The sequence below is a fragment of the Macaca thibetana genome, chromosome 5 (assembly GCF_024542745.1).
Source record: "Macaca thibetana thibetana isolate TM-01 chromosome 5, ASM2454274v1, whole genome shotgun sequence".
NCBI classification, from domain to species: Eukaryota; Metazoa; Chordata; class Mammalia; order Primates; family Cercopithecidae; genus Macaca; species Macaca thibetana.
Window position 1 is genome coordinate 60650856 of NC_065582.1, and position 26793 is coordinate 60677648.

The following is a 26793-nucleotide window of genomic DNA, read 5'->3' on the forward strand; positions in this document are numbered from 1 at the left end:
TCCAGATACTGAAGCAAACAAAGTTAAACTATGTATAGGTAGTCCTTCCTTTGTATGAAGTGTAAGATTATAAAAATGACCTTGCAAGCCGAAACTGTACAAAATTATCTTAATAATAAATCGGGGACAATTATGATATTTCTGTGACCTTTAAAATTTTTTTTTTTTTTTTTTTTTGAGGCAGAGTCTTGCTCCGTCGCCCAGGCTGGAGTAGCTTGATCTTGGCTCACTGTAACCTCCGCTTCCCGGGTTCAAGCAATTCTTCTGCCTCAGCCTCCTGAGTAACTGGGACTACAGGCACACACCACCACGCCCGCCTAATTTTTGTATTTTTAGTAGAGACGGGATTTCACCATATTGGCCAGGCTGGTCTAGAACTCCTGACCTCGTGATACACCCACCTTGGCCTCCCAAAGTGCTGGGATTACAGGCATGAGCCACCGCACCCGGCTAAAAATTTCGTTAAGACCCTAAAAACAGTCTTACTGTCAGTTATAATTATACTGCTTGTTATAACTACATTTTTAACAAAGAAATACGACACTTTAATTCTCAGTGTTTCTGATATTTTAAAGTACAGTGTACTCAATATTAATTTTACTATTTTTTCATTTCATTTTACAATCAATTTAAAGTATGAGGATAATTGATAGGTTATGATGCAGATAACAATATGATGAAAATGATGGAATATTATGTCATCTTTAAAATATTTGCAGAAAACTTTTTAGAATATGAGAGAATGCATATGTCTCAATACTACAGTTAAAAAGACAGATTATAGCTTTAGCAATACAGTGTGTCATTGGTCTATTTTTCCTTTTTTAAAATTTATTATTATTTTTATATATACTTTATGTTCTGGGGTACATTTGTACTACGTGCAGGTTTGTTACATATGTATACATGTGCCATGTTGGCGTGCTGCACCCATTAACTCGTCATTTACATTAGGTGTATCTCCTAATGCTATCCCTCCCCCCACCCCCTACCCCACAACAGGCCTCGGTGTGTGATGTTCCCCTTCCTGTGTCCAAGTGTTCTCATTGTTCAGTTCCCACCTATGAGTGAGAACATGCGGTGTTTGGTTTTCTGTTCTTGAGATAGTTTGCTGAGAATGACGGTTTCCAGCTGCATCCATGTCCCTACAAAGGACACGAACTCATCCTTTCTTATGGCTGCATAGTATTCTATGGTGTATATGTGCCACATTTTCTTAATCCAGTCTGTCATTGATGGACATTTGGGTTGATTCCAAGTCTTTGCTATTGTGAATAGTGCCGCAATAAACATACGTGTGCATGTGTCTTTATAGCAGCATGATTTATAATCCTTTGGGTATATACCCAATAATGGGATGGCTGGGTCAAATGGTATTTTTAGTTCTAGATCCTTGAGGAGTCACCACACTGTCTTCCACAATGGTTGAACTAGTTTACAGTCCCACCAACAGTGTAAAAGTGTTCCTATTTCTCCACATCCTTTCCTGACTTTTTAATGATTGCCATTCTAACTGGAGTGAGATGGTATCTCATTGTGGTTTTGATTGGCATTTCTCTGATGGCTAGTGATGATGAGCATTTTTTCATGTGTCTGTTGGCTGCATAAATGTCTTCTTTTGAGAAGTGTCTGTTCATATCCTTTGCCCACTTTTTGATGGGGTTGTTTGTTTTTATCTTGTAAATTTGTTTGAGTTCTTCGTAGGTTCTGGATGTTAGCCCTTTGTCAGATGAGTAGATTGCAAAAATTTTCTCCCATTCTGTAGGTTGCCTGTTCACTCTGATGGTAGTTTCTTTGGCTGTGCAGAAGCTCTTTAGTTTAATTAGATCCCATTTGTCAATTTTGGCTTTTGTTGCCGTTGCTTTTGGTGTTTTAGACATGAAGTCCTTGCCCATGCCTATGTCCTGAATGATATTGCCTAGGTTTTCTTCTAGGGTTTCTATGGTTTTAGGTCTAACATTTAAGTCTTTAATCCATTTTGAATTAATTTTTGTATAAGGAGTAAGGAAGGGATCCAGTTTCAACTTTCTACTTACGGCTATCCAGTTTTCCCAGCACCATTTATTAAATAGGGAATCCTTTCTCCATTTCTTGTTTTTGTCAGGTTTGTCAAAGATCAGATGGCTGTAGATGTGTGGTATTATTTCTGAGGGCTCTGTTCTGTTCCATTGGTCTATATCTCTGTTTTGGTACCAGTACCATGCTGTTTTGGTTACTGTAGCCTTGTAGTATAGTTTGAAGTCAGGTAGCATGATGCCTCTAGCTTTGTTCTTTTGACTTAGGATTGTCTTGGCAATGTGGGGTCTTTTTTGGTTCCATATGGACTTTAAAGCAGTTTTTTCCAATTCTGTGAAGAAAGTCATTGGTAGCTTAATGGGGATGGCATTGAATCTATAAATTACCTTGGGCAGTATGGCCATTTTCACAATATTGATTCTTCCTATCCGTGAGCATAGTTTGTTCTTCCTTTTGTTTGTGTCCTCTTTTATTTCACTGAGCAGTGGTTTGTAGTTCTCCTTGAAGAGGTCCTTTACATGCCTTGTAGTTGGATTCCTAGGTATTTTATTCTCTTTGAAGCTATTGTGAATGGGAGTTCATTCATGACTTGGCTCTCTGTTTGTCTGTTACTGGTGTATAAGAATGCTTGTGATTTTTGCACATTGATTTTGTATCCTGAAACTTTGCTGAAGTTGCTTATCAGCTTAAGGCAATTTTGGGCTGAGACGATGGGGTTTTCTAAATATGCAATCATGTCATCTGCAAACAGGGACAATTTGACTACTTCTTTTCCTAATTGAATACCCGTTATTTCTTTCTCTTGCCTGAGTGCCCTAGCTAGAACTTCCAACACTATGTTGAATAGGAGTGGTGAGAGAGGGTGTCCCTATCTTGTGCCAGTTTTTAAGGGGAATGCTTCCAGTTTTTGCCCATTCAGTATGATATTGGCTGTGGGTTTGTCATAAATAGCTCTTATGATTTTGAGATACATTCCATCAATACCTAATTTATTGAGAGTTTTTAGCATGAAGGGCTGTTGAATTTTGTCAAAGGCCTTTTCTGCATCTATTGAGATAATCTTGTGGGTTTTTTCTTTGGTTCTGTTTATATGCTGGATTATGTTTATTAATTTGCATATGTTGAACCAGCCTTGCATCCCAGGGATGAAGCCCACTTGATCATGGTGGATAAGCTTTTTGATGTGCTGCTGGATTCAGTTTGCCAGTAATTTATTGAGAATTTGTGCATCGATGTTCATCAGGGATATTGGTCTAAAATTCTGGTTTTTTGTTGTGTCTCTGCCAGGCTTTGGTATCAGGATAATGTTGGCCTCATAAAATGAGTTAGATAGGATTCCCTCTTTTTCTGTTGATTGGAATAGCTTCAGAAGGAATGGTACCAGCTCCTCTTTGTACCTCTGGTAGCATTCGACTGCGTATCCATCTGGTCCTGGACTTTTTTGGGTTGGTAGGCTATTAATTATTGCCTCAATTTCAGAGCCTATTGGTCTATTCATGGATTCAACTTCTTCCTGGTTTAGTCTTGGGAGAGTGTATGTGTCCAGGAATTTATCCATTTCTTCTAGGTTTTCTAGTTTATTTGCATAGAGGTGTTTATAGTATTCTCTGATGGTAGTTTGTATTTCTGTGTGTTCGGTGGTGATATCCCCTTTATCATTTTTTATTGCGTCTATTTGATTCTTCTCTCTTTTCTTCCTTATTAGTCTTGCTAGTGGTGTATCAATTTTGTTGATCTTATCAAAAAACCAGCTCCTGGATTCGTTGATTTTTTGAAAGATTTTTTATGTCTCTATCTCCTTCAGTTCTGCTCTGATCTTAGTCATTTCTTGCCTTCTGCTAGCTTTTGAATGTGTTTGCTCTTCTTTGGTCTATTTTTAATGGAAAGTAAAAATTCTGCTAGAAAATATATTACAGAATTAATAATGGTTTTTTTCATAGGACTTGGGGTATCTTTCCTAAAACTTGTTATATTTCTATATTGATCTTTTTCTCTATTAGGTAAACATTTCATATAGGAAAAATAAATATTTTAAAAAACAGCGTTAGATATTTAAAAATAAAAACTTCTGTCTTAACCAATACTTGTAAGTTTTTTAATTAGAGAATAATTTTCAAGCACTGTCTTTTCTTTAGAGAGTAATTAATTTTTTTGTTTCTAAAGTGTTTACCTCCTCAGTTTTATTGTGTTTGATGAACTTTGTTTACAATAAATATGTTCTGACATTAAGATTTAAGTTTTCTTGTTTCAAAGGAGATTCGTAATGTTAGCAAATCATTCATTCACCTCCAAATGTTTTAAGTAGATGGATGTAGTTTATTTTGTTATTTTCACTTTGAAATGTATTTGCTATATTTTCTGCTTATAGTTATATTAAATAAGAGTGTTTTCTGAAAATGTACCTTTTTTTCTCTTAAGTATTATTTTAAATTAAAACAATCATTCCTTTAAGTTGTACCTTCCTTGCTTTTTTTTTTTTGTAGTTGTTTTAAAACATGAAATAGCTGCAGTTTACCTTAATGTTAAGATTAAAGTCGAATTTAAGCCTTTCAGTGTTATTGTTGAACTTACATAAGGATGTACTGAAAAATAAAGTTTCTGATGTGCTGGTTTTATAGCCAGCGACCATTTTCTTCTCTTTGCTTGTTAACTGGAATTAGTAAGAAGTCCAGTGAGTTTTGTGAAACACACTGAAGAAAATAGCAAATAACTTTACAAGATGTAATATGTAATTTTCATTTAATTGACTGGATATACGTAGATATTTCAGAATTTTTCTGAATGGCTTGTTTTATTATTTAATAAGGGATAATATCTGAGTTTCACTCTTTTAAAAATTTTTTGAAAAATTTTGAAGAATTAAATCCTCTCTAGGACAAACTGAATCATGCTTCAATTAATCGTGATTGATTTAATGCATTTGAAATTGTTACATAATCTTTTTATTCTTATAGCACAGTATTTAACGGTATTTAAACACTTCTGATTTTTTATTTGAAGTCTACTTAAAAATGGTTTTGTGTAAAGAGTTGTTGTTGACCCAAATGTTTATTTAATTGACCTCAAAACAGTAATTACTGTTACTAAAATGACTTGAGACTATCATGTTAACTGTTTGTTTCAAAGGTTGCACAGTGAATTAAAAGATGCTGTTGAAAAACAATTGGAGGCCTTTCCCCTTGGCACAGAGATAGGAACTGATACATATGCAGATGATGAAACAGTCAGAAACCTTCAAGAACAATTGCAGCTAGCCAATGAAGTGAGTGACATGTATTTTTTAAAATTATATTCTGAATTAACATACCTTTTAAAAATTCATGTTAATCATTATTTTTGGATAACAAAATCATAAAATTGTAACATGATTTTCTACAGTTTACAAGAATCGTTACAGGTAGTAAACTTGTAATAAATACTCACTGTTATAAATACACTTGCCAAATACCCTCACTGATTGTCAAAAATGTGTTTAATTAAATCATAAAGCTTTTAACATGATTTTTTTTCTTATGGGAATATTTTTTTCTTTCTTTTTTTCTTTTTTTTTTTTTTTATTATACTTTAAGTTCTAGGATACATGTGCAGAACGTGCAGGTTTGTTATATAGGTATCATGTGACATGGTGGTTTGCTGCACCCATCAACCCATCATCTACATTAGGTATTTCTCCTAATGCTATCCCTCTCCTATCCCGCCCCCCACTCCACGACAGGCCCTAGTGTGTGATGTTCCCCTCCCTGTGTCCTTGTGTACTCATTGTTTAACTCCCAGTTATGAGTGAGAACATGCAGTGTTTGGTTTTCTGTTCCTGTGTTAGTTTACTGGGAATGATGGTTTCCAGCTGCATCCATATCCCTACAAAGGACACAAACTCATCCTTTTTTTATGGCTGCATAGTATTCCATGGTGTGTATGTGCCACATTTTCTTTATCCAGTCTATCATTAATGGATATTTGGGTTGATTCCAAGTCTTTGCTCTTGTGAATAGTGCTGCAGTAAACATACATATGCATGTGTCTTTATAAAAGAATGATTTATAATCCTTTGGGTATATACCTAGTAATGGGATTGCTGGGTCAAATGGTATTTCTAGTTCTAGATCCTTGAAGAATTGCCACACTGTCTTCCACAATAGTTGAACTAATTTACACTCCCACCAACAGTGTAAAAGTGTTCCTATTTCTCCACATCCCCTCCAGCGTCTGTCGTTTCCTCACTTTTTAATGACTGCCATTCTAACTGGTGTGAGATGGTATTCCATGGTCGTTTTGATTTGCATTTCTCTGATGGCTAGTGATGATGAGCATTTTTTCAGCAAACATATGAAAAAAAGCTCATCATCACTGGTCATTTGAGCAGCTATGTTAAATATATCCTGTTTTCAACTGTAATTTTTTGTAAATTTTATTCATAAGGGAATTTTATTTTAATTTACAATGTTATATCCCAAATGTTTCATATCTTGTATGGGTTTAAATCCCCATTCTTCTACTTTCCAGCTGTGTGATCATAGAAAAAACTCTTGTGCCTCAGTTTCCTCATTTATAAATGGGGGCTACAAATTCTAAATTACAATTTTGATTTGATAATTTTCTGAAAATTCAGTTTTATTTTCTGAAAATTTGGTTTTAAAATTCTACAATTATGAAAGTGATACTTTAGGTAAGTCAGAAGGCTATCTTTAGCTTGATAAGGAACATGTATTTAACACTAATTTATTTTTAATATATGAATGGAAAGAATTTTTAAATGTGATGAAAGAAAGAAATAATGAAAACATGCCGTTTGTTCTAGACTAGGAAAGATTTATAATTGATTTCATACGAGTAAATAGAAATTAATTTAGGCTTATATGTCTAGCACATATGTAAGTTAATAAATTTGCTTATTAATATCGTTATTATCATTACTGAACAGCAAGACTCACAAATAAGAATTAAAATTATGTGCAAAAGGTGCCTTGTAATATAAATATATTGCTTTAGGATCCAATAGCAATAGCACAGTACTAAATACCTAGCTTAATATTTTTAGTTTAAAATATTTTTTCTGTTACAGTATGATTTGTAAAAATCTTTCTAGAAGTCAGTTTGGCAAGAAGAGCCTTAGAAATATTTGCACTATTTGATGCAGTAATTAGATGATGACACCACATAGATTTTATGAATTTGTGCTAAAGAGCTGAATATAAAAATTTTTTAAAAAATATGTTCATTATAATATTTATTGTAATGAAACATTTGACATAGTTTAAAAATCTTAAATATGGAATCAGTTAAATTGTAGTTTGTCCAAATAATAAGCGTACCATTTTAAAAAATTATGTAGTGTACATCATAATCACTTGAGGGCTTTTTGAAACGTGGATTTCTGCTCTGCCTCCCCATCCCACCACCACCCCACTTTCTGATTCGAGAAGTCTGAGATAGAGCTCAATAGTTTACATCTCTAACAGTTCTGAGGTGTTGCTGATGATGCTGGTCCTTTAAGAACCACTGCTCTAGGAGAATCTGGGTTGTGTAACTACTAGTCTAGGTGATTTTTGTCATCAGACAGGTCTGGAGAAACAGTGGGACATTTTGAGGTATGAGGCATTTTTACGACCATTTTACTGAAAAGAAAACTTGAGTCTTAAGAAAATGAAGTGAATTATCCAGGACCATTTGGCCAGGAATTAGAGATCACACCCATATCTTCTGGCTCCAGATTCTGTGTTTATCTACAAATTTTAAAACCACTTTTAAAATTTTTAATTTGCCTACAGTTTTGGTGTTTTTTTTTTTTTAAGTTTTAGACAAAACTAATCTATTGTGTTAGGAACACGAGGAAATAGTTTAGGAGAAGAGTATGGTAACTGGAAGAGATCACAAGAGGGGCATCTGGCTTCTAGGTGATGGTAATAATGTTCTCTCTCTTGAACTGGGTGCTGGTTACATGAGCGCTCTTACTTTGTAAAAATGTACAATTTGTTCATTTTCTGAATGCATGGTATACCTCAGTGTTCTCCAAGGTGCCTTATGTTTTTGTAGGTTACATATCTATCAGTATTTATTGTATTACAAATTAAAACTGAGACTTAAAACAAAAAGTAGGAGCATAAGCACACAGTCCATTAGCCCTTAGAACAAGGATGACCTCACATCATATAAACTCTAGAAAACTCCACTGTACATTTGTGAGAGGATGAGAGTAAAAAGGCAAATAATGTTAACATATTATTCTGAAGATAAATTTGACTTCAAGGACCTTTCAAAGTCTAAGAGTTTCTGTACCACACTTAGATAATACTATGTGCAAACAATAGTTAGTGACCTGAGAAATTTCTCATTATAAAACGGCAAGTAAAAATAGCCCAGTATATGATCCCTAATTTTGTTAAAATAATTACAAAATTCTCTCCCAGCATCACATTTATAAACATGAATGCATCAACATTTAAAAAGATGACTATATCTAGATGTTAGCAGTGTTTATCATCAGGTGGTAAAATTATAGCTGATTCTGATTTTCTCCTGTTTTTCTCTGTGTTTTCCTAATTTTCCACAATGAAAATTTGTTACTTTTATGATCAGGAAAAAAATGTTGTGCTTTACCAGGGGGCAGTTTTCTGCTTCATCAGTTTCTAGGGCTCATACTTTCTTGTGGAACAAAGAACATGGTTTAAGTCTACATCTCTGTTAAGGATTTTAATTTTAGCTAAATCTGAGTAAAAACACAATTTCAAAATTAATACCGTCTTTACACAGTTGTTTTATTTTATGACTTTATAAAGAATTTATTCTATAAAAGAAAAGGATCCATTTGTACTATACAATAAATAGCCTGCTGATAATTTAATGAGTTATCCAATTTTTTTAATAGGAAAAAACTCAGGCTGTGGAACTCTGGCAGACTGTTTCTCAGGAGTTGGACAGACTACACAAGCTTTACCAGGAACATATGACCGAGGCCCAAATTCATGTATTTGAAAGTCAAAAACAAAAGGTAATCTTGTATTTCATTGTTTTCTTGTATATCGGTAAGAAATTGCACTCTGAAGAAACTGTTTTAGAGGGGAACACCTAAGACTCTACCCTATAGCATTTAGAATTTCTAATCACTTTATTATTTAAGTTAATAATATATAGATCTTTGATGGTTACGCTCTTGAAAGGTAAGATAATTAGAGAACTGGACAGTGATCATTTGGTTCTATAATGTTGTCAGCAATGAAAGCTCAATTTAGTGCTAAAAAGCAGCTTTAACATTATTTTGTATAAATAAACCTTCAAAGTTTTTATTTGCTTCATTTCCTACCTGACTTTTAAAACAAAACAAAACAAAATTGTTCATTAGTTTATGGCCAGTGAAGAAACCTGCTCAAATACAATGAGAACACTATGTAAAATCAAAATGTTAATACCCTTAAATGTGACCTGTTACTAAAATAGGTGTCAACTTTATCTACCATAAGTTAATCAGAATATAATTTTACAATAGGAAGCCATCTTAATGGTTATTAAAAGACTTTTTTCTATCCAAAGCAAGAATCATTCTACACTCTGTCAAAGTGGACATGTAGCTTTAGCTTTTGCTTTACACGTCTGTCTATTGACAAGAACTCATTATCTCACAAGACCATCCATTCCATTGGGAAATCTACCTCTTTTATTCTTCTGTTGGTTCTTTTATTGCTAGGTGCATTGAGCACTGTGGAGGAATTCTAATTCTGACCTCTTTTCTATATATTTTGAGAGGCAGCTCTTTAAATAATTTGGTTTTCATACCTCTCTTCAGCTCTCATTTACAGACTTTTCAAATTCTGGTTTATGAATATTCCTATTATTATAATTATAATTAGAAATGTCTACCTAAAGAGATTGTAAAAATACTTGCATGATGCTTTACAGTTTACAAAATGATTTTTCTATGCATGCCCTGGCTTGAAAAAAAGTTCACGCGTAATCAATCTGATTTGTTGCTTTTACCTCTGAGATTTAAAAACCATTTTTTCATATTAAGTTCTTTGATTGCTGTTTCCTCATATAGGTCAGTCAACTAAGCCCACAAAGTTGGGTTTTTGTTTTGTTTTCACCTGAATAATATCATTCTTTTACTATAGCTATATAGTTTGATGGGTCCTTATACGAGACTTTACAAATAACACTTCATTCTTTTTTCCCTGGTTATCTATTTAATTCTGTCATTCAGTACATTTACAGCCTCTCCCAACTTTTTGTCATCTGTACAAATAATGTTTAATAGAATCATAACAGCTAATCAAACAATTTTTAAAATGTGGGGCATGAGAATTTTTTTAAAAAGGATGGGCAGTGACTCCTGTGCCATGGTTTGTATTATAGGTTTTGAGTAGGTTTGAAAGTGACATTCCAGTATTGGACAAGGTCTCTCTAGCATTTAGAATTTCTAATCACTTATAATTTTTTATGATCTATTTCTTCGAGTTTTAAAATAATATTTAATAATTGATTTCTAGAAATAATTATTTGACATAAACAGCTACATTTATTTCAGCATTGCCACTTTAATTTTTTAATCATTTAAAAAATTTATTAGTTTTTCAACTACTAATTCACACAGTAGTAAGAAGAAACACTGCCAATTTTATCTAAACTTAAGCATAATGATTTTAGACTTGATTTTAGTTTAATTTTAAATATGGGTTATAAACAACAAAATGCTATTTATATACTCCCCTTACCTTCCCACTGTAGGATCAGCTTTTTGATTTTCAACAACTGACCCAGCAACTTCATGTTACTAATGAGAACATGGAAGTGGTAAGTATACTTACTTACATAAACTAGAAATTGTCCCTATAAATAATCATATTTATTTATGTTGATATAAATCAATAACAAGAAAGCATGCTGCATGAAATTAGATAGGTAGTACTCTTTTTTCTTTTGCTTTTGCTTTCTTATTCAATAGCATGACGTAGTTTACAGTACCTTTTAGATATCTAACATCTCTCTGAAATATATCTTAATCTGGAAATCCTCTTAGGATTCTTAGTAAGGTCTCCTTAGACTAATCTAGACAGTGAGCTCCTCAAGAGTAGAGCACATGCTTAATTTTTTTAATTTCATCTGACATACTGCCAGGTATTTAATAAGAATAGTGTAATTGTTTAATAAATAGCCCATTTCCTAAAAAAATTTTGGGAAACTAAGGACCATGTATTGGTATGATACTCCTAAATTTCCCTATAAGTTCTTCCTCAAATAAATAGAATTAGTCTTCTCAATTCTGTTCTTTACCTTCTTATTCTCTCACTTTTGTTTACTTTCTTGGAATGTTATTTTTACCTCATTGTTGAGTAATAGAATTATGACACTTCAGGTAATTCCTCTCTCTTTCCCTTCTTCATTCTTGCTTAGTTACTCTGCTAATTCTTGTTAGTACCTAATAAAAATGTCTTTGTATAACAGTGGATTTGTGCCATCAAAAGTAAGTATCCAATTTTATTCTACTTTAAAAATTTTTCTTTTTTAACTGTGTAAAAAATTATTAAACCAATCTGTACCTATTCTGTTTAACATTTGAAATGTCTAATCACATACAGTTTTTGATAATATATTATACTTCCTAGAGTTTTAAAATACTAGTACTCCAGAACAAAATGGTTACTGATTTCTGTAATTAAGAAAGGCATTTTTTAATTTAATATATTTCTACATGGAATTAGTGCTTTAACCTAGCATCATAATTATTCATTACTTCTTTAATATGTCTCCTATAATTGGAATTATATCGTTCTTTGATATGTCATACCGCAGAGCCCCTATTTTATTATGATTTTGATGAAAGAAAGTCATGGGAAAAGGATGTCATATATTCCAAGGGAATATGTTAAAAATTTCTAAGGCAGAAGTAGTCTTGGTTCCAGGTTGAAGCTAAGAATAAACTGGATACAAGAAAACTGATAAAGAAATGGCATGATGGATAAAAGAGAGTTTTATAAAAATATAGAAAAGACTATATAGGTGGTTAAGATAAAAGTAAGTGATTGAAAGAAATTTTAAAATTTAAGTTTTTCTTAATGTATATAATGAATAGCAAAGAAGACTGATAAGTATAAAGGGGACAAGCAAAGTGATAAGATCTTGTACATCTCAAAGAGCATTCAGAGCATAGTTATAGGGGCAAGTTTGAGTCCAGATCAAACTTGAAGAAAAGTTCCCTTTAAAAATCAAGCAGTTTCCAACAAAAAATTTTCTGACTACATGAATAAACTCATTAAATGAATAGATTCTTATAGATGTAGAATAAATTGATGAGTATGCAGTGAGTAAATAAACTATCTTTCAATGTAATTTGACTAACATGGCAGAGTAGGACACCCTGGACACTCCTTCTCCCCACATATACACAAATTCAGCAACAATTCATGGACAAATTTCCTCTGCGACCAACCAGAAACTAATGGAAATGTTCTCACCTCCTAGGGGATTGGAAAACCAGACTCACCAAAGCTAGCAGCGAGATTTGAGACCCTCTCTTGCTAGACACCCTGTCCCCAGTGCTGTGCCATGTGATCAAAAAGAGACCCCTTAGCTCCCAGCTTCACCCAGGGGAGGGAAGGGATTAGGTATGTGCATTCATCACCCCATATTTTCTGAGGGTGGTCCCCAGAATACTAGCCTCTATCTTGCCAGTCTTGGAGCTCACAGATCCAGCATAGTTTGACCAACCAAGGGAAAATGGAGGCATTGGTTTGGACTGATAGATGGCATTGGTCCTGTGCTCTTCTCAGCCCAGCGTAAGTAGATGAAAATTCAGTTCTCAGCTTCCCCCTAGGGAGGGCAGAAGTAGATCCAGCACTGCAGCTTCTCTGGGGCAGCCCAGAGAAATAGCATCTGTCTCACGAAGCACAGTCTAGCCACATAGGAAAGAACAGAAATAGCAGATTGGGCTGATACATGCTATAGTTCCCTACCCCCCAGCTCATCACAGAGCAAGCAGCTGCCAGCATCTCCCTGGGGAGGGAAAGAGTTTGTAGAGGCCTGCTGAATCTCTGGCCAGCTGATTGGTGGGGGTCTTCTCTTGTATGAGACTAATCCGTGAAGACTGGGAGAGGTGCCCACTTTCTCTAATGCATGGACATAAGCACAAAGTCAAGGAAAAATGAAGAACCAGCTAAAGATATTCCATACAAAGAAATAAGATAAATCTCCAGAAACCAATCCTAATGAAAAGAAGTTGTGAATTACCTGATAGGGAATTAAAAATAATTCTCTTGAAGATGCTCACCACAGTTAAAAGAACAATGCATGAACAAAGTGAGAATTGCAACAGAGAAAAAATATTAGAAAGTAGCACAAAAATCATGGATCTAAGGAACACAATAACTGAATTTAAAATAGTGTTGGGAAGTCTAGATATTCATATTCACAACATGATTTTAGACCCTTATCTTACACAACACACAAATATCAACCCAAAATGGATTAAAGACTTAAATCTAACACCTTTTACCTATAAAGTTCATAGAAGAAAACCTAGGGGAAAAGCTCCATGGCATCGGTCGTGGCAATGATTTCAAGGATACGACACCAAAAGTACAGACAGCAAGAAAAAAGTAATCAAGTGGGACTACATCAAACCAAAAAGTTTTTGCACAGCAAACGAAATCAGCAGAGTGAAAAGGCAGCCAATGGAATGGGACAAAATATTTGCAGACCATATGTCCAATAAGGGAATAATCTCCAAAGTATTTAAGGAATTTCTATAACTCAATAGTAAAAAAAACAAAAGACACACAAAAAACCTAATAACTTGATTTTTAAATGAGCTAAGTACTTAAGTAGATATTTTTCCAAGGCAACAGGTATGTGAAGAAGTGCCCAATGCTTGATGTCACTAAACATTAGGGAAACATAAATACTAAAACTACAATGAGGTGTCACCTCACACATGTCAGAGGGATTATTATCAAAACAAACAAAAAAGACAACACATGTTGAAGAGGATGTGGAAAAATTGGAAACCTTGAACATTTTTGGTGGGATTGCAAAACGGTGCATCTGCTGTGGAACACAGTATAGAGTTTCCTCAAAAGAAAAAATATAACTACCATATGATCCAGAAATCCCTTTTCTGAATATTTATCCCAAAGTATTGAAATTAAGATCTTGAAGAGATGCTAGCGCTCCTGTGCTTATTGCAGCATGTTCACATTAGCCAAGATATGAAAACAACCTAAATGTTCATCAAAGAGGAGTGGATTAAAATGTATTAACGGACAGTGGAATGCTATTCAGCCTTTAAAAAGAAGGAAATTATGCAATATGTGATAACATGAATAAACTTTGAGAGCATTAAATGAAATAAGCCAGTCACAGAAAGACAAACACTGTATGATTTTACTTATATGGAAGTATCTATAGTAGACAGATTTATAGAAACAGAGATTGGAATGGTGACTACCAGGGCCTATGGGGAGAAGAAATAGGGACTTACTAATCAACACACGTGAATTTTCAGTCAAACAAGATGAATAACCTCTAGAGATCTGTGCAGTATTGTACCTGTAGTCAACAATTACGTATTGTACGCTTAAACATGTTTTAGAAGTGTATAACTCATGTAAGTATTCTTACTACAAATTGATACAAATAAATATCTGTCTTTACCAATGCAAATCAGTAATATGTAACAGATATGCTCTGACATGAATGGTACATAAAAGTACATATTTCTATTTATTATGCTGTAGATATATTATAATTTCACATTTCCCATAGGTTTGCTTTACTGAAATGTTTTTTAATATTTGCTCATCTCTACAATTTACTCAAAAATATTTAATTGCATACTAACTATCTTGCATGAAAGTATAGGTTCTCTAAGTTGCAGAAATGCATCAACCATAAAATCTGTGTCTCCTTGGTAAAACAGGCTGACATATGAAATAATCAGTGAAAAAGGTGCTAAATAGATGATGGTTGAAAAGGATGCTTCCCTACACCTTCTTGAGTCTCTTAATTCTAAAATATTAATATAGTACATAATTTTCTTTATGATCATAAATATAGAACAACTATTCCATATTCAGATGCAGTTGTGGAGCTCTTACTAGGCTTGCTAGCAAGTTAAGCACCTAGGTTTCCAGCACTAGATTCTTAAAATGCAGAATTTTAGCTTATTCTTCTGTTAAGTGCTCTATGTAATCTATCTTTGAGGTGTTCCCAAATGGTCAAAAACACAAGCATTAAGTACGCTAGTGCCAAGACAGTATATATAATAAAACACTAGTTGTGCCTGTGATGTACTCAATCATGTGCCAGGCACTGGGAGTTCTGGGAAAAGCTGATCCTTTAAAAAGGCTCATATTTTAATCAGGAATACCTACACTTTAATATTTAAATATAATGTGCATTGAAAAGATATGTATTAAGTTTTATCAAAATGCAGAAAGGAAATGGTAAATTTTACCTGAGAATGAGTAAAACACACATGGTATTGAGGAATGAATGCAGACAGAATGAGGACATCCTGGGCAGAGGAAAATACAATAGTATGTTAAAAATATGAAGTCAATGAGCTCAAATAGAGCATGAGAGAAGCACAATGAAAGCTATCTCAGGGACTTTAGTTGGAGAAATGTAAGCATGATATGTTGGGACAGGATTAAATCAAAATTATTAAGATCAATCAGGAGAAACCATAATATATAAAGAAAAGGGATAAGGAATTTGTATCATCATGGATAAAACCAGCAGTTATGGAAGAAAATCAATTCCTTTAAGAAAAGTAGTTCTGGCTGCTTCTCTCTTTCGCTCAGGCCGGTGGCGCCGACAGGATGGGCAAGTGTCGTGGACTTCGTACTGCTAGGAAGCTCCGCAGTCACCGACGAGACCAGAAGTGGCATGATAAACAGTACAAGAAAGCCCATTTGGGCATAGCCCTGAAGGTCAACCCTTTTGGAGGTGCTTCTCATGCAAAAGAAAACGTCCTGGAAAAAGTAGGAGTTGAAGCCAAACAGCCAAATTCTGCCATTAGGAAGTGTGTCAGGGTCCAGCTGATCAAGAATGGCAAGAAAATCACAGCCTTTGTACCCAACGACGGTTGCTTGAACTTTATTGAGGAAAACGATGAAGTTCTGGTTGCTGGATTTGGTTGCAAAGGTCATGCTGTTGGTGATATTCCTGGAGTCCGCTTTAAGGTTGTCAAAGTAGCCAGTGTGTCTCTTCTGGCCCTGTACAAAGGCAAGAAGGAAAGACCAAGATCATAAATTTTAATGGTACAAACACTGTAGTAATAAATTTTCTTATGCCAAAAAAAAAAGTAGTTCTACATTTAGAAGACTACTTCATATCTTACTATGGATTTCTCCAGAAGCTGACCTTCAGGAAAAAGTTCCAAAACATGTCATTTGTTTAGTAAGTAATACCAGGGAGCACCAGTAAGAAGGTGGGGAAGTGGTACCAAAGAGAAGAGAAGACAGCCAATAAAAGGCTTTTTAAAATTAAGGAAGTTAACACTGTGAGTAACTAAAACTTAATGAATTCTGAAAGACAGTGTAGAACACAAGCCTCAGAGTTACTTCACCCATGCAAGAAGGGAGTTTGGGTCTTTTATGTGCCAGTCCCCTTCAGACATGTCAGGCTGCTCAGAACAGGGTGGAACATTATTTCTGTAACACTTATAGATTTATGCACAGTTGGATAGATGAGCAAAAGAGATTCAGATAGCCAAAGAAAGCCATAAGACAGGAATGCATGTGTAGGTAGTTTCAAGTGAAACAGGTATCCAATGAAGTAGTAAAGGCAAGGAAAGAAGGCCAACGTTACATTTTACCCTCAAAAACTCTAATCATTTCATAAATCTCACTAAATTTTTTTTCTACTTGTATGTCTGATGTGTCATCTTTAAAGATACGATTATTAAATATTCTAATACTGATACTTTTATTTTTCTCGTGGCAGACTAACCAACAGTTTCTGAAAACAGTAACTGAACAAAGTGTGATGATCGAACAACTCCGAAAAAAACTTAGGTATTTTCAAAAATGAGTTTCATTATTTCATTGTTAATTATTTTTCTTCAAGGGAGCTGATGATGCTGTAATTTTCCCTATGGGTGTTTTTTTTTTCCTTCCTTTTGTTAAGCTTCTGTCAATATCTTTTTGTGTGTATGATCTGTTAGGATGGGAAGAAACTGAAACCAAGATTATTAGGAGATAACTGTGATACACAGTCAGACCTCTAAATACACAGATGTTCAAGTCCCTTATATAAAATGACATAGTATTTATATATAACCTATGCACATCTTCCCATATACTTTAAATAATCTGATTTTGATTATTTTTATTGTTTAAAAATATTTTCAATCTGCAATTGGTTGAACCCACGAATGGGGAACCCACAAATCATTTGAGCATTTTTTCATATACCTATTGTCCATTTGTATGTCTTCTTTTGAGAAATGACTATTCAGATATTTTGCCCATTATTTGTTCTTTTTCTTCCTCTTGAGTCGTTTTAGCTCTTTATATATTCCAATTCTGGTTATTAATCCCTTGTCCAGTGGGTAGTTTACAAATATTTTCTTCCATTCTGTGAGTTTTTTCATTTACTTATTGTTTCCTTTGCTGTCCAGAAGCTTTTTAGCTTGATATGATCCCATATGTACATTTTTGCTTTGGTTGCCTGTACTTTTGAAGTCCTCCTCAAGAAATCTTTACCCATACAAATGTCTGGAGTGTTTCCCTGACGTTTTCTTCTAGTAGTTTCATAGTTTCAGGTCTTAGATTTAGTCTTTGATACATTTTGATTTGATTTGGGTTTATGGCGAGAAATAGGGGTTGAAAATGCATTGACTGTAAATGCATTGATTTATTTCTGGGTTCTCTGTCTGTTCAATTCATCTATGTGTCTGTTTTTATGCCAGTACCATTCTGTTTTGTTTACTGTAAGTTTGTAGTGTAATTTGAAGTCAGTTAATGTGATGCCTCTAGCTTTGTTCTCTTTGCTCAGGATTGCTTTATCCTATATCTTTTTTGGTTCCCTTTAAATTTTAGGATTTTTTTCTATTTCTGTAAAGAATGTCATTGGTATTTTGATTGCATTTAATCTATAGATTTGATTGCTTTGGGTACTATGGATACTTTAACAATATTAATTCTTCCGATTCATGAACATGGAATATCTTTCCATTGTTTTGTGTCATCTTCAATTTCTTTCATCAAAGTTTAATAGTTTTCTTTTAGGTTTCTTTTACTTCTTTGGTTATTTGTTCCTGAGTATTTTGTTTTATTTGTAGCTATTGTAAAGTTCTTGGTTTTTTTTTTTTTTTTTTCCCAGATTGTTCAGTTGGCATATAGAAATAATACTGATTTTTGTTTGTTTGGTGATCTTGTATGTGGCAACTTTACTTAATTTATCCAATCTAATAGTTTTTTTGATTGAATCTTTAGGTTTTTCTAAATATAAGATCATGTCATCTGCGAACAAGGATAATTTAACTTCTTCCTTTCCAATTTGGGTGCCCTTTATTTCCTTCTCTTGTCTAACTATTTTGGCTAGGACTTCTTACACTGTGTTGAATAATAGTGGTGAAAGTAGGTATCCTTGTCTTGTTCCAGATATTAGCAGAAAGGCTTTCAGTTTTTCCCCATTCAGTATGATATTAGCTGTGGGTTTGTCATACATTACTTTTACTGTGTTGAGATATGTTTCTCTTATACCCAGGTTTTCTTTAGAGTTTTTATCAAAAAGGGATGTTGAATTTTATCAAATGCTTTTTCAGCATCAATTGAAATTATCATATGGTTTTTGTCTTTTGTTCTGTTGATATATCACATTTATTGATTTTCACGTATTGAACCATCCATGCATCCCTGGGATGAATCCCACTTGATCATGAAGAATGATCTCTTTAATATGTTGTTGAATTGAGTTTCCTAATATTTTGTTGAGGATTTTTTCATCTGTGTTCATCAGAGATGTTGGCGTATAGCATTCCTTATTGTGCTGTGTCTTTGTCTGGTTTTGGTATCAGGGTGATACTGAATAAGTTTGGAAGTATTCCTTTCACAATTTTTTGGAATAGTTAGAGTAGGATTGGTATTAGTTCTTCTTTAAATGTTCAATAGAATCCAGCAATGAAGCCATCAAGTCCCAGTCTTTTCTTTGATGGGAGATTTTTTATTGCCGCTTCTATCTCTTTATTTGTTATTGGTCTGTTCAAGTTTTGTATTTCTTCATGGTTAAATCTTGGTAGGTCGGATGTTTCTAGGAATTTATTCATTTCTTCTAGATTTTCTAATTTATTGGCATATTGTTTTTCATAATAGTTTCTAATGATATTTTGAATTTTTGTGGTTTCAGTTGTAATATCTCCTTCTTCATCTCATTTTATTTACCTGAGTCTTCCGTATTTTTTTTTTTTTTTTAGATTGGCTAAAGATTTGTTGATTTTGTTTGTCTTAAAAAAACAACTTTTTTTCATTTATCTTTTGTATTTTTTAGTCTGAATTTTATTTATTTCTGCTCTGCTCTTTATTATTTCTTATACTAATGTTAAGTTTGGTTTTCTCTTGCTTTTCCAGTTGTTTAATAAATATCCTTAGGTTGTTTATTTGAAGTTTTTCTACTTTTTGATGGAGGTGTCTATTACTATAAACTTCACTTTTAGTGCTGCTTTTGCTGTATCTGTAGGTTGTGATACATTGTTTCTATTTTTATTTAACAAATATTTAAATTTCCTTCTAAATTGGTTAATTGACTCAATGGTCATTCAGGAGCATATTGTTTAATTTCCTTATGTTTGTGTTGTTTCAAGTTCCTCTTGTTACTGAATTTTAGTTTTATTCCTTTGTAGTCAGAAAAGATACTTTATATAATTTCAGTTTGTTTGAATTTTGGGGACTTGTTTTATGGCCTAATATATGTTCTGTCCTTGAGACTGTTTCATATACTGAGAAGAAGAACGTGTATTTTTCACCTGTTGGATGAAATACTCTGTAAATGTTTATTAGGTCAATATAGTCTATAGTACAAATTGAATCTAATGTTTCTTTGTTGATATTCTATGTAGATTATCTGTCCAGTTCTGAAAGAGGGGTGTTGAAGTTCTCAGCTATTATTTTATTGGTGTCTAACTTTATCTTTAGTTTTAATATTTGCTTTATATATGTGGATGTTCCAGCATTGAGTACATATATATTTATAATTCTTATATCCTTTTGTGGGATTGACCCCTTTATCATTATATAATAACATTTTTGACTCTCTTTACAATTTTTGTCTTGAAATCTATTTTATCTGGTGTAAGTATAGCTACGCTTGCTCTTTTGGGGTTTTTGTTTGCATGGAAATATTGAAAATATTTCCTATATTTTCAGTCTTTGGGTGTCTTTATAGATGAAATGAGTTTCTTGTAGGCAGTATATGATTAGGTCTTATTTTTTTTCTATTCAGCTACTTTTTTTTTATTTGAGAATTCAGTCCAGTTACATTTAGTGTTATTAGTAATAGGTAAGGACTCACTACTGCCATTTTGTTACTTTTTTTCTGGGATTGTATTGTTGGTCCTCCCTTCCTTTCTGTCTTCCTTTGTGTAAAAGTGACTTTCTCTTGTAGTAGATTTTAATTTCTTGGCTTTTCAGATTTTTTTGTATCTATTATAGTTTTTATTTTGTGGTTACCATGAGGCTTGCAAATACTATAACCAATTGTTTTAAACTGACGACAACTTAACTCTGATTATAAAGAAAAATAAGCAAAGAGAATTTAAAACTCCACACTTTAACTTCATCTCCACTGCTTTTTGATTTGTTGTCTCTATTTATGTATATTTTATATTGTCTATCTCTTCAAAAGTTGTAGTATTTATCATTTTTGGTAAGTCTGTCTTCTAGTCTTCTGACGAAAGGTATTAGTGGTTTATACATCACAATTAGAATTAAAGGTGTCTGACCAGAGTTAGACTATTCTGTATTTGTCTGTGTACTTACTGTTGCCAGTGAGTTTTATATCTTCAGATGATATCTTGTTACTAATGAACATCCTTTTCTTTTGGATTGAAGAACTCCCTTTAACATTTCTTGTAAGACAGGTTTGGTGTTGACAAATTCCATAAGCTTTTTTTTTTTTTTTTTTCTGTGAAAGTTTTAATTTCTCCTCTATGTTTGAAGGACAGTTTTTCTTTTACATATTATTTGCTTCTCTTCTCTTGCTGCTTTTAAGATCCTTTATCCTTGACCTTCGAGACTTTGATTATTATATGTCCAGAAGTAGTCTTATTTGGTTTGAATCTGCTTGGTGTTCTTTGACCTTCTTGTACCTGGATATTCATATCTTTCTGTGAGTTTGGAAAGTTCTCTGTTATTATTCTTTGAATAAACTTTCTACATCATCTCTCTTAGTACATCCTCTTTAAGACCAGTAACTCTTAGATTTGCCCCTTTAAGACTGTTTTAAAGATATTGTAGGCATGTTTCATTCTTTTTTTCTCCTCTGAGTGTGTATTTTCGTATAGCCTGTCTTCAAGCTCATGGATTCTTCTAGTTGTTCAGTTCTGCTTTTGAGAGAGTGATGCATTTGTCAGTTTTTCAACTGAATTTTTCAACTCCAGAATTTCTACATGACTTTTAAAAAATTATTTCAGTCTCTGTCAAATTTCTGACAGGATTCTGAATTCCTTCTGTTATCTTGAAACTTGTTGAGCTTCCCCAAAACAGCAATTAATACTTTGAATTCCTTGTGTGTAAGGTCACATATTTCTGTCACTCTAGGATTGGTTACACTGGTGCCTTATTTAGTTCATCTGGTAAGGTCATGTTTTTCCTGAATGTTCTTTGTACTTGTGGAGGCTCATTGGTATCTGCGCAATGAAGAGTTAGGTATTTATTATAATTTTTGCAGTCTTGGCTTGTTTGTATTCTTCCTTCTTGAGTGGGCTTTCCACGAATCTAAAAGAGATTGAGTGTTGTGACCTAAGCCTGCAATTATTGCAGCCATTTCAGAACATTGCAGAAGCCATTTCAGAACCATTCCTAGGCTTCGATTCCTTAGGAATTCGTAAGGATTCCTAAGGAATCGAAGCCTAGGAATGCTGCAGCTCTTAGATCCTCCTGCATACACAGACTTGCTAGACTTCGGTAAGATGAGGGATAATTCCCTGGGTAACCAGGCAAAGTCTCTTACTCCTTCCACAATCAGAAGGAGTCTCTCTGTGCACTGTGCTGTCTGGAGTTGGGGAGAGGTGACGTGGCCATTCTCATGGCTTTCACAGCTAGCACTACACAGAGTCACACCTGAATCCCTGCAGACCAGTACGGTACTGGGGCTAACCCAAGGCCTGCAGCCACCACTGCCTGATGTTTATTCAAGGCCCAGGACCACTTCAGTTAGCAGGGGGTGAATTCTGCCAGGATGGGGTGCATCCCATTAGAGGAGTGGATTCTCTTCTAGCACAGAGTGAGTCTAGAAACCCATTCAGGTGCAAAAATCTAGAATCTGGGACTTCAGAAATCTGCTTGGTGCTTTTACTGTGGCTGAGCTAGTATTCAAGTTGCAAGACACAGTCTTCTATACTCTTCCTTCCCCTTTCCCCACGCAGAAAGAGTCTCTTTGGAGCAGTACTGCCTGGAGTTTGGGAAGGGATGACACAGGCAATCCCTTGGCTGCCACTGCTGGTCACACTGGGTTGTACCCTAAGTGCACTGCCTCTGAGACCAGTGCAGTACCAGGGCTTGCCTTAGGACTGCAGTCCTTGTGGCCTGACTACCACTTAAATTTATTCCAGGCCCAGGCTACTTTAGTCAGTGGTAGTGAAGGCAGCAGAGACTTGGTTTCCTCCCACTGGGACGGTGAATTCCCCTCTGGTTTGGGGCTGGTCTAAATGCTCTCTCCATGGGTGCTGGTGGAATTCTAGCCTGTGTTGTGTTCTACTGTGACAGGACAGCACTGAGTTCTAATGCAAAGTTCAACACTTACTTCACCCTCCCTCTAGCACACAAATTATCTGTCCACTCTGCACTGCTTGGGATTGTGGGCAGTTTGTATAGGTAATGAAAAACTGTCTTTCCTACACTCATCGGTACCTCTTTCCTTGATACTATGTTCAAACCAGGTATTGTAATCACTCACATGATTTTTTGGTTCTTATGAAGATGCTTTCTTATGTGAGTGGTCATTCAATTTGGTATTTTTGCAGGGGAACAGTTGTTGGAGAGTTCTATTCAGCCATCTTGCTCTGCTTCCTCTCCTTAGAGAAATACTTCTTAATCAAGATTTAGGCTGGGCGCAGTGGCTTATGCCTGTAATCCCAGCACTTTGGGAGGCCGAGGCAGACAGATCACCTAAGGTCAGGATTTTGAGACCAGCCTGGCCAACATGGTGAAACCCCATCTCTACAAAAATTAAAATTAGCCTATCATGAAAAAAACAAAAGATTTATATACAAGGCAAAAAGGAAAAGATTTCTTTACTTAAATATGTTAAAATATTAGGCTTCTGTTACAAAAACAATATAAGTCAAATGAAAAGACAACTCATAGTCTGTGAGAAGACATTTACAGTGCATGTATTGTAACTGACAACAGATTAGTGTTAAGGACACATTAACTGATTAAGTATCAATAAGAATAATTAACTCATCAAAAATTAGGCAAAGGATATGAATAAGCATTTCAAAAGTTACAGCGATCAGGAAAATGCAAGTAAAAACCGTGATACTACTTCATACTCAGCAATCAATGTAAAAATGTGGAGTGTAATAACGAGGCCAAAAAATTACAGTGCGATACAGTTTAAATGTTTTAAACAATAGTGTGTATTGATCATTGATATATGTATATGGATATATCAATATATATTCATAATATATAGTAAAAATTATATGTCTATTACATATATATGTAGTGTATGTGTGTGTGCATTACAAGAGAATAAAGTACCATTCCCAGAAATTATGTATCCTTACTTCAAGTTAATGATTGTCTCTGTGGAATGAGGCTATTTGTGGAAGTAGAGAATTGAAGACAACCTAGGTATCTGTAACTAAGGGAATGAACAGTAAAATGTGGTAATTACATCCTGTGAAATACTGTGCATTATTTAGAAACACATATTTACATGAAAAGATGTAGTTACAGCATCATGGGTAGAACTAGAAAACAATGTTTATATTTAAAAAGTAAAATATATGGATCTCTAGCATAAAACACATGCTTGTAATAACAATATATGTTTTACCAGAAAATGTGTATATCTGAGGACATATCACATTTTTATGTGAACTTATGAAATGGAGGAGAATGAGAAAGGGATTGGGAATAAGCAAAAAACAAAAATAAACAAATGAAAACATCTTTTACAGCTGATAATGATAACAGGTCATGGAGTGAATAGTGTAAAAGTTCAACTCTGCATTCAAGGTTAAGAAAAGAGTAGAAGGAAAAAAAGAATATAAGATTTTTGGCATACTTAGGATAAATTAGAAGGTAGAGATCCTGGAAGGATGAGTAAGGAAACTGGTTCATAAAGACCTACAATCATATTATAGTAATGGAAATAGAGAATAAAAATGCATATAAAAAATCTATATAGGAAAAATGGGCCGAACTTCATAATATTGGACTAAAGGACAGGGGAAGAATCGTGAAATTTTATTGCTAGAAGGTATGTTAATGTTCATCTAGTTTAACTTCCTAATTTTATAGAAAACTCAAAGTGAACCAAAGGCTTAGAAACTATTTGTCTTGTCCAGAGTTGCACAACGAATTCATGGAAAAGCCAAATTAGAACTCACATCTTGCAACTACTAATCTAGTGAGCATCTAAGCCTAGCTCTCTGACAGTATGCACAGCAGTAGGGAAGTTAAGTAGGAGAGTTGATTGGGGGGAAAAAGTATGATGAGTAGATACTTTGATTTTTGACATCTGCCTGGAAGATCATTTAGCATGGACATTAGGGCCTAAGGATTATACATTGAGTTTAGAGATTGATAAAACTAGTTGCAGTTTTCCAAAGCCTAAAATGTCTTAAGTGTTTAATTGTCCATGAGCAACTTTGCCATAATATTTACTGACAGTATTCCATAGCTTAACATTAAGCAGTTCAGAGTTGTATACATAAAACTATACTTGCTTTTCCTGCCACAGATTTGAAGGAACATAAGGATAAACAGATGCTTCTTTTAGGGAAGAGGGTGTTGCTTTCAAGTATGACAGATTCTGAATGATGGGCATATTGACATTACCAGAATTTAGGTTTTGAGATGCTCTATGTAACCATGCCAAGAATAACTAAATTAGAAACTGCTTAAGCACTAGAGTTGTTTAAGTTTGTGCTTATACTGAAACACATTAATTTCATTTGTTGTCTGATAGTGTGGTGCAAAAAAGTTAAAACCATGTGAATTTATAATTAAAGCTTTAATCATATTTCATTTTGAGAGTTTTTGGTGATACCTTGTCATAGTAGATAAAACTCTTCAGCCTATTTTCTTAAGAACCTTCATTCACCTGATCTTCCTTAACCCTCCAGTTATACAGAAAAGTAGTCATATTGCTGTTTCTCAGAAAAACTTTTGGTAACCTCCTTTTTGCCTTAGATCATTCTGTTTTTCAGAAAATTTATAATTTTCTAAACCTAGCTAAAACTTGCCGTCTCCCAAAAGACTTATCTCATTCATTCTACCAGATTTTTACTCTTTTATTCTTGTGAACCTACTCAGTATTTATTCATTTAAACTTAGATTTATACTGTTTTTCCAGAGGTGCTTTTTTGTCTTATATACTTATTTATAATATATATCCAACTGAGTTATGATGATAATTATTTTCCAACTCTCATGTGCTTAGATTTTATGCCTGCCTTGTAAAGTCTTCGAAGGGAAAGATTGTCCTTTATTATATATTTTTAGGAATAACCAATGTTATCTTTTAAAAGGATGTACTATAAAGACTAAGTAGTGGCCGGGCGCTGTGGCTTACGCGTGTAATCCCAGCACTTTGGGAGGCTCAGGCAGGCGGATCACCTGAGGTCGGGAGTTCAAGACCAGCCTGACCAATATGGAGAAACCCCATCTCTACTAAAAATACAAAATTAGCCGAACTTGGTGGCACATGCCTATAATCCCAGCTACTAGGGAGGCTGGGGCAGGAGAATCACTTGAACCTGGGAGGCAGAGGTTGCAATGAGCTGAGATCACACCTTTGCACTCCAGCCTGGGCAACAAGAGTGAAACTCCGTCTCAAAAAAAAAAAAAAGATTAAGTAAAGCATTTGCATGGGTTCCTTATTAACGTTTCATCAGAGTAGCATCATCAGAATATTTGTTAAAAATAATTTTAGCTGGCCAGGTATGGTAGCTCAAGCCTGTAATCTCAGCACTTTTGGAGGCCAAGGTGGGTGGATCACCTGAGGTCAGGAGTTTGAGAACAGCCTGGCGAACATGGTGAAACCCCATCTCTACTAAAAATACAAAAATTAGCTGGGCGTGGTGGTGGGCACCTATAATCCCAGCTACTCGGGAGACTGAGACAGAAGAATTGCTTGAACCCAGGAAGCAGAGATTGCAGTGACCTGAGATTGTGCCATTGTACTCCAGCCTGGGCAACAGAGCAAGACTCCATCTCAAAATAATAATAACTTAGCCACTAAGGACTTATCTCATTAACAGACATAGATATTATCTTCATATAAGGAGCCTATAATTTGTCAAATCAATTTATTTTATATTCATTAAGAACTTAAAAATGTACATCTGTGCTCTGAGGGTAGAAACAGTCTTTATAATAAGTTTATGTATAATGT

The 26793-nt window shown here is 34.3% G+C and overlaps 3 protein-coding genes across 7 annotated transcripts in view; all 3 read left to right on the plus strand.

Annotated features, from left to right (window-relative positions):
* Positions 1–26793, plus strand: part of LOC126955052 (peptidyl-prolyl cis-trans isomerase A-like) — a 789087-nt gene that overhangs the window by 742894 nt on the left and 19400 nt on the right. The window lies entirely within an intron of this gene.
* SCLT1 (sodium channel and clathrin linker 1) overlaps positions 1–26793 on the plus strand; it is a 214627-nt gene that overhangs the window by 82310 nt on the left and 105524 nt on the right. For all 5 annotated transcript variants that reach the window (XM_050791221.1, XM_050791223.1, XM_050791219.1 and 2 more), the window contains 4 exons: positions 5143–5278; positions 8882–9004; positions 10735–10800; positions 16951–17021. In XM_050791221.1, coding sequence (XP_050647178.1) covers positions 5143–5278; positions 8882–9004; positions 10735–10800; positions 16951–17021 — 396 coding nt within the window. The remainder of the gene's footprint in view (positions 1–5142; positions 5279–8881; positions 9005–10734; positions 10801–16950; positions 17022–26793) is intronic.
* Positions 15769–16309, plus strand: LOC126955053 (40S ribosomal protein S23-like). Its single transcript, XM_050791231.1, has one exon. It carries the CDS (start codon positions 15825–15827, stop codon positions 16254–16256), a length of 432 nt encoding a protein of 143 aa, XP_050647188.1. The 5' UTR covers positions 15769–15824; the 3' UTR covers positions 16257–16309.

Excerpts from the sequence above, each read along its gene's own strand:
- LOC126955053 (XM_050791231.1), top strand. The coding sequence starts at position 15,825 with ATGGGCAAGTGTCGTGGACTTCGTACTGCTAGGAAGCTCCGCAGTCAC.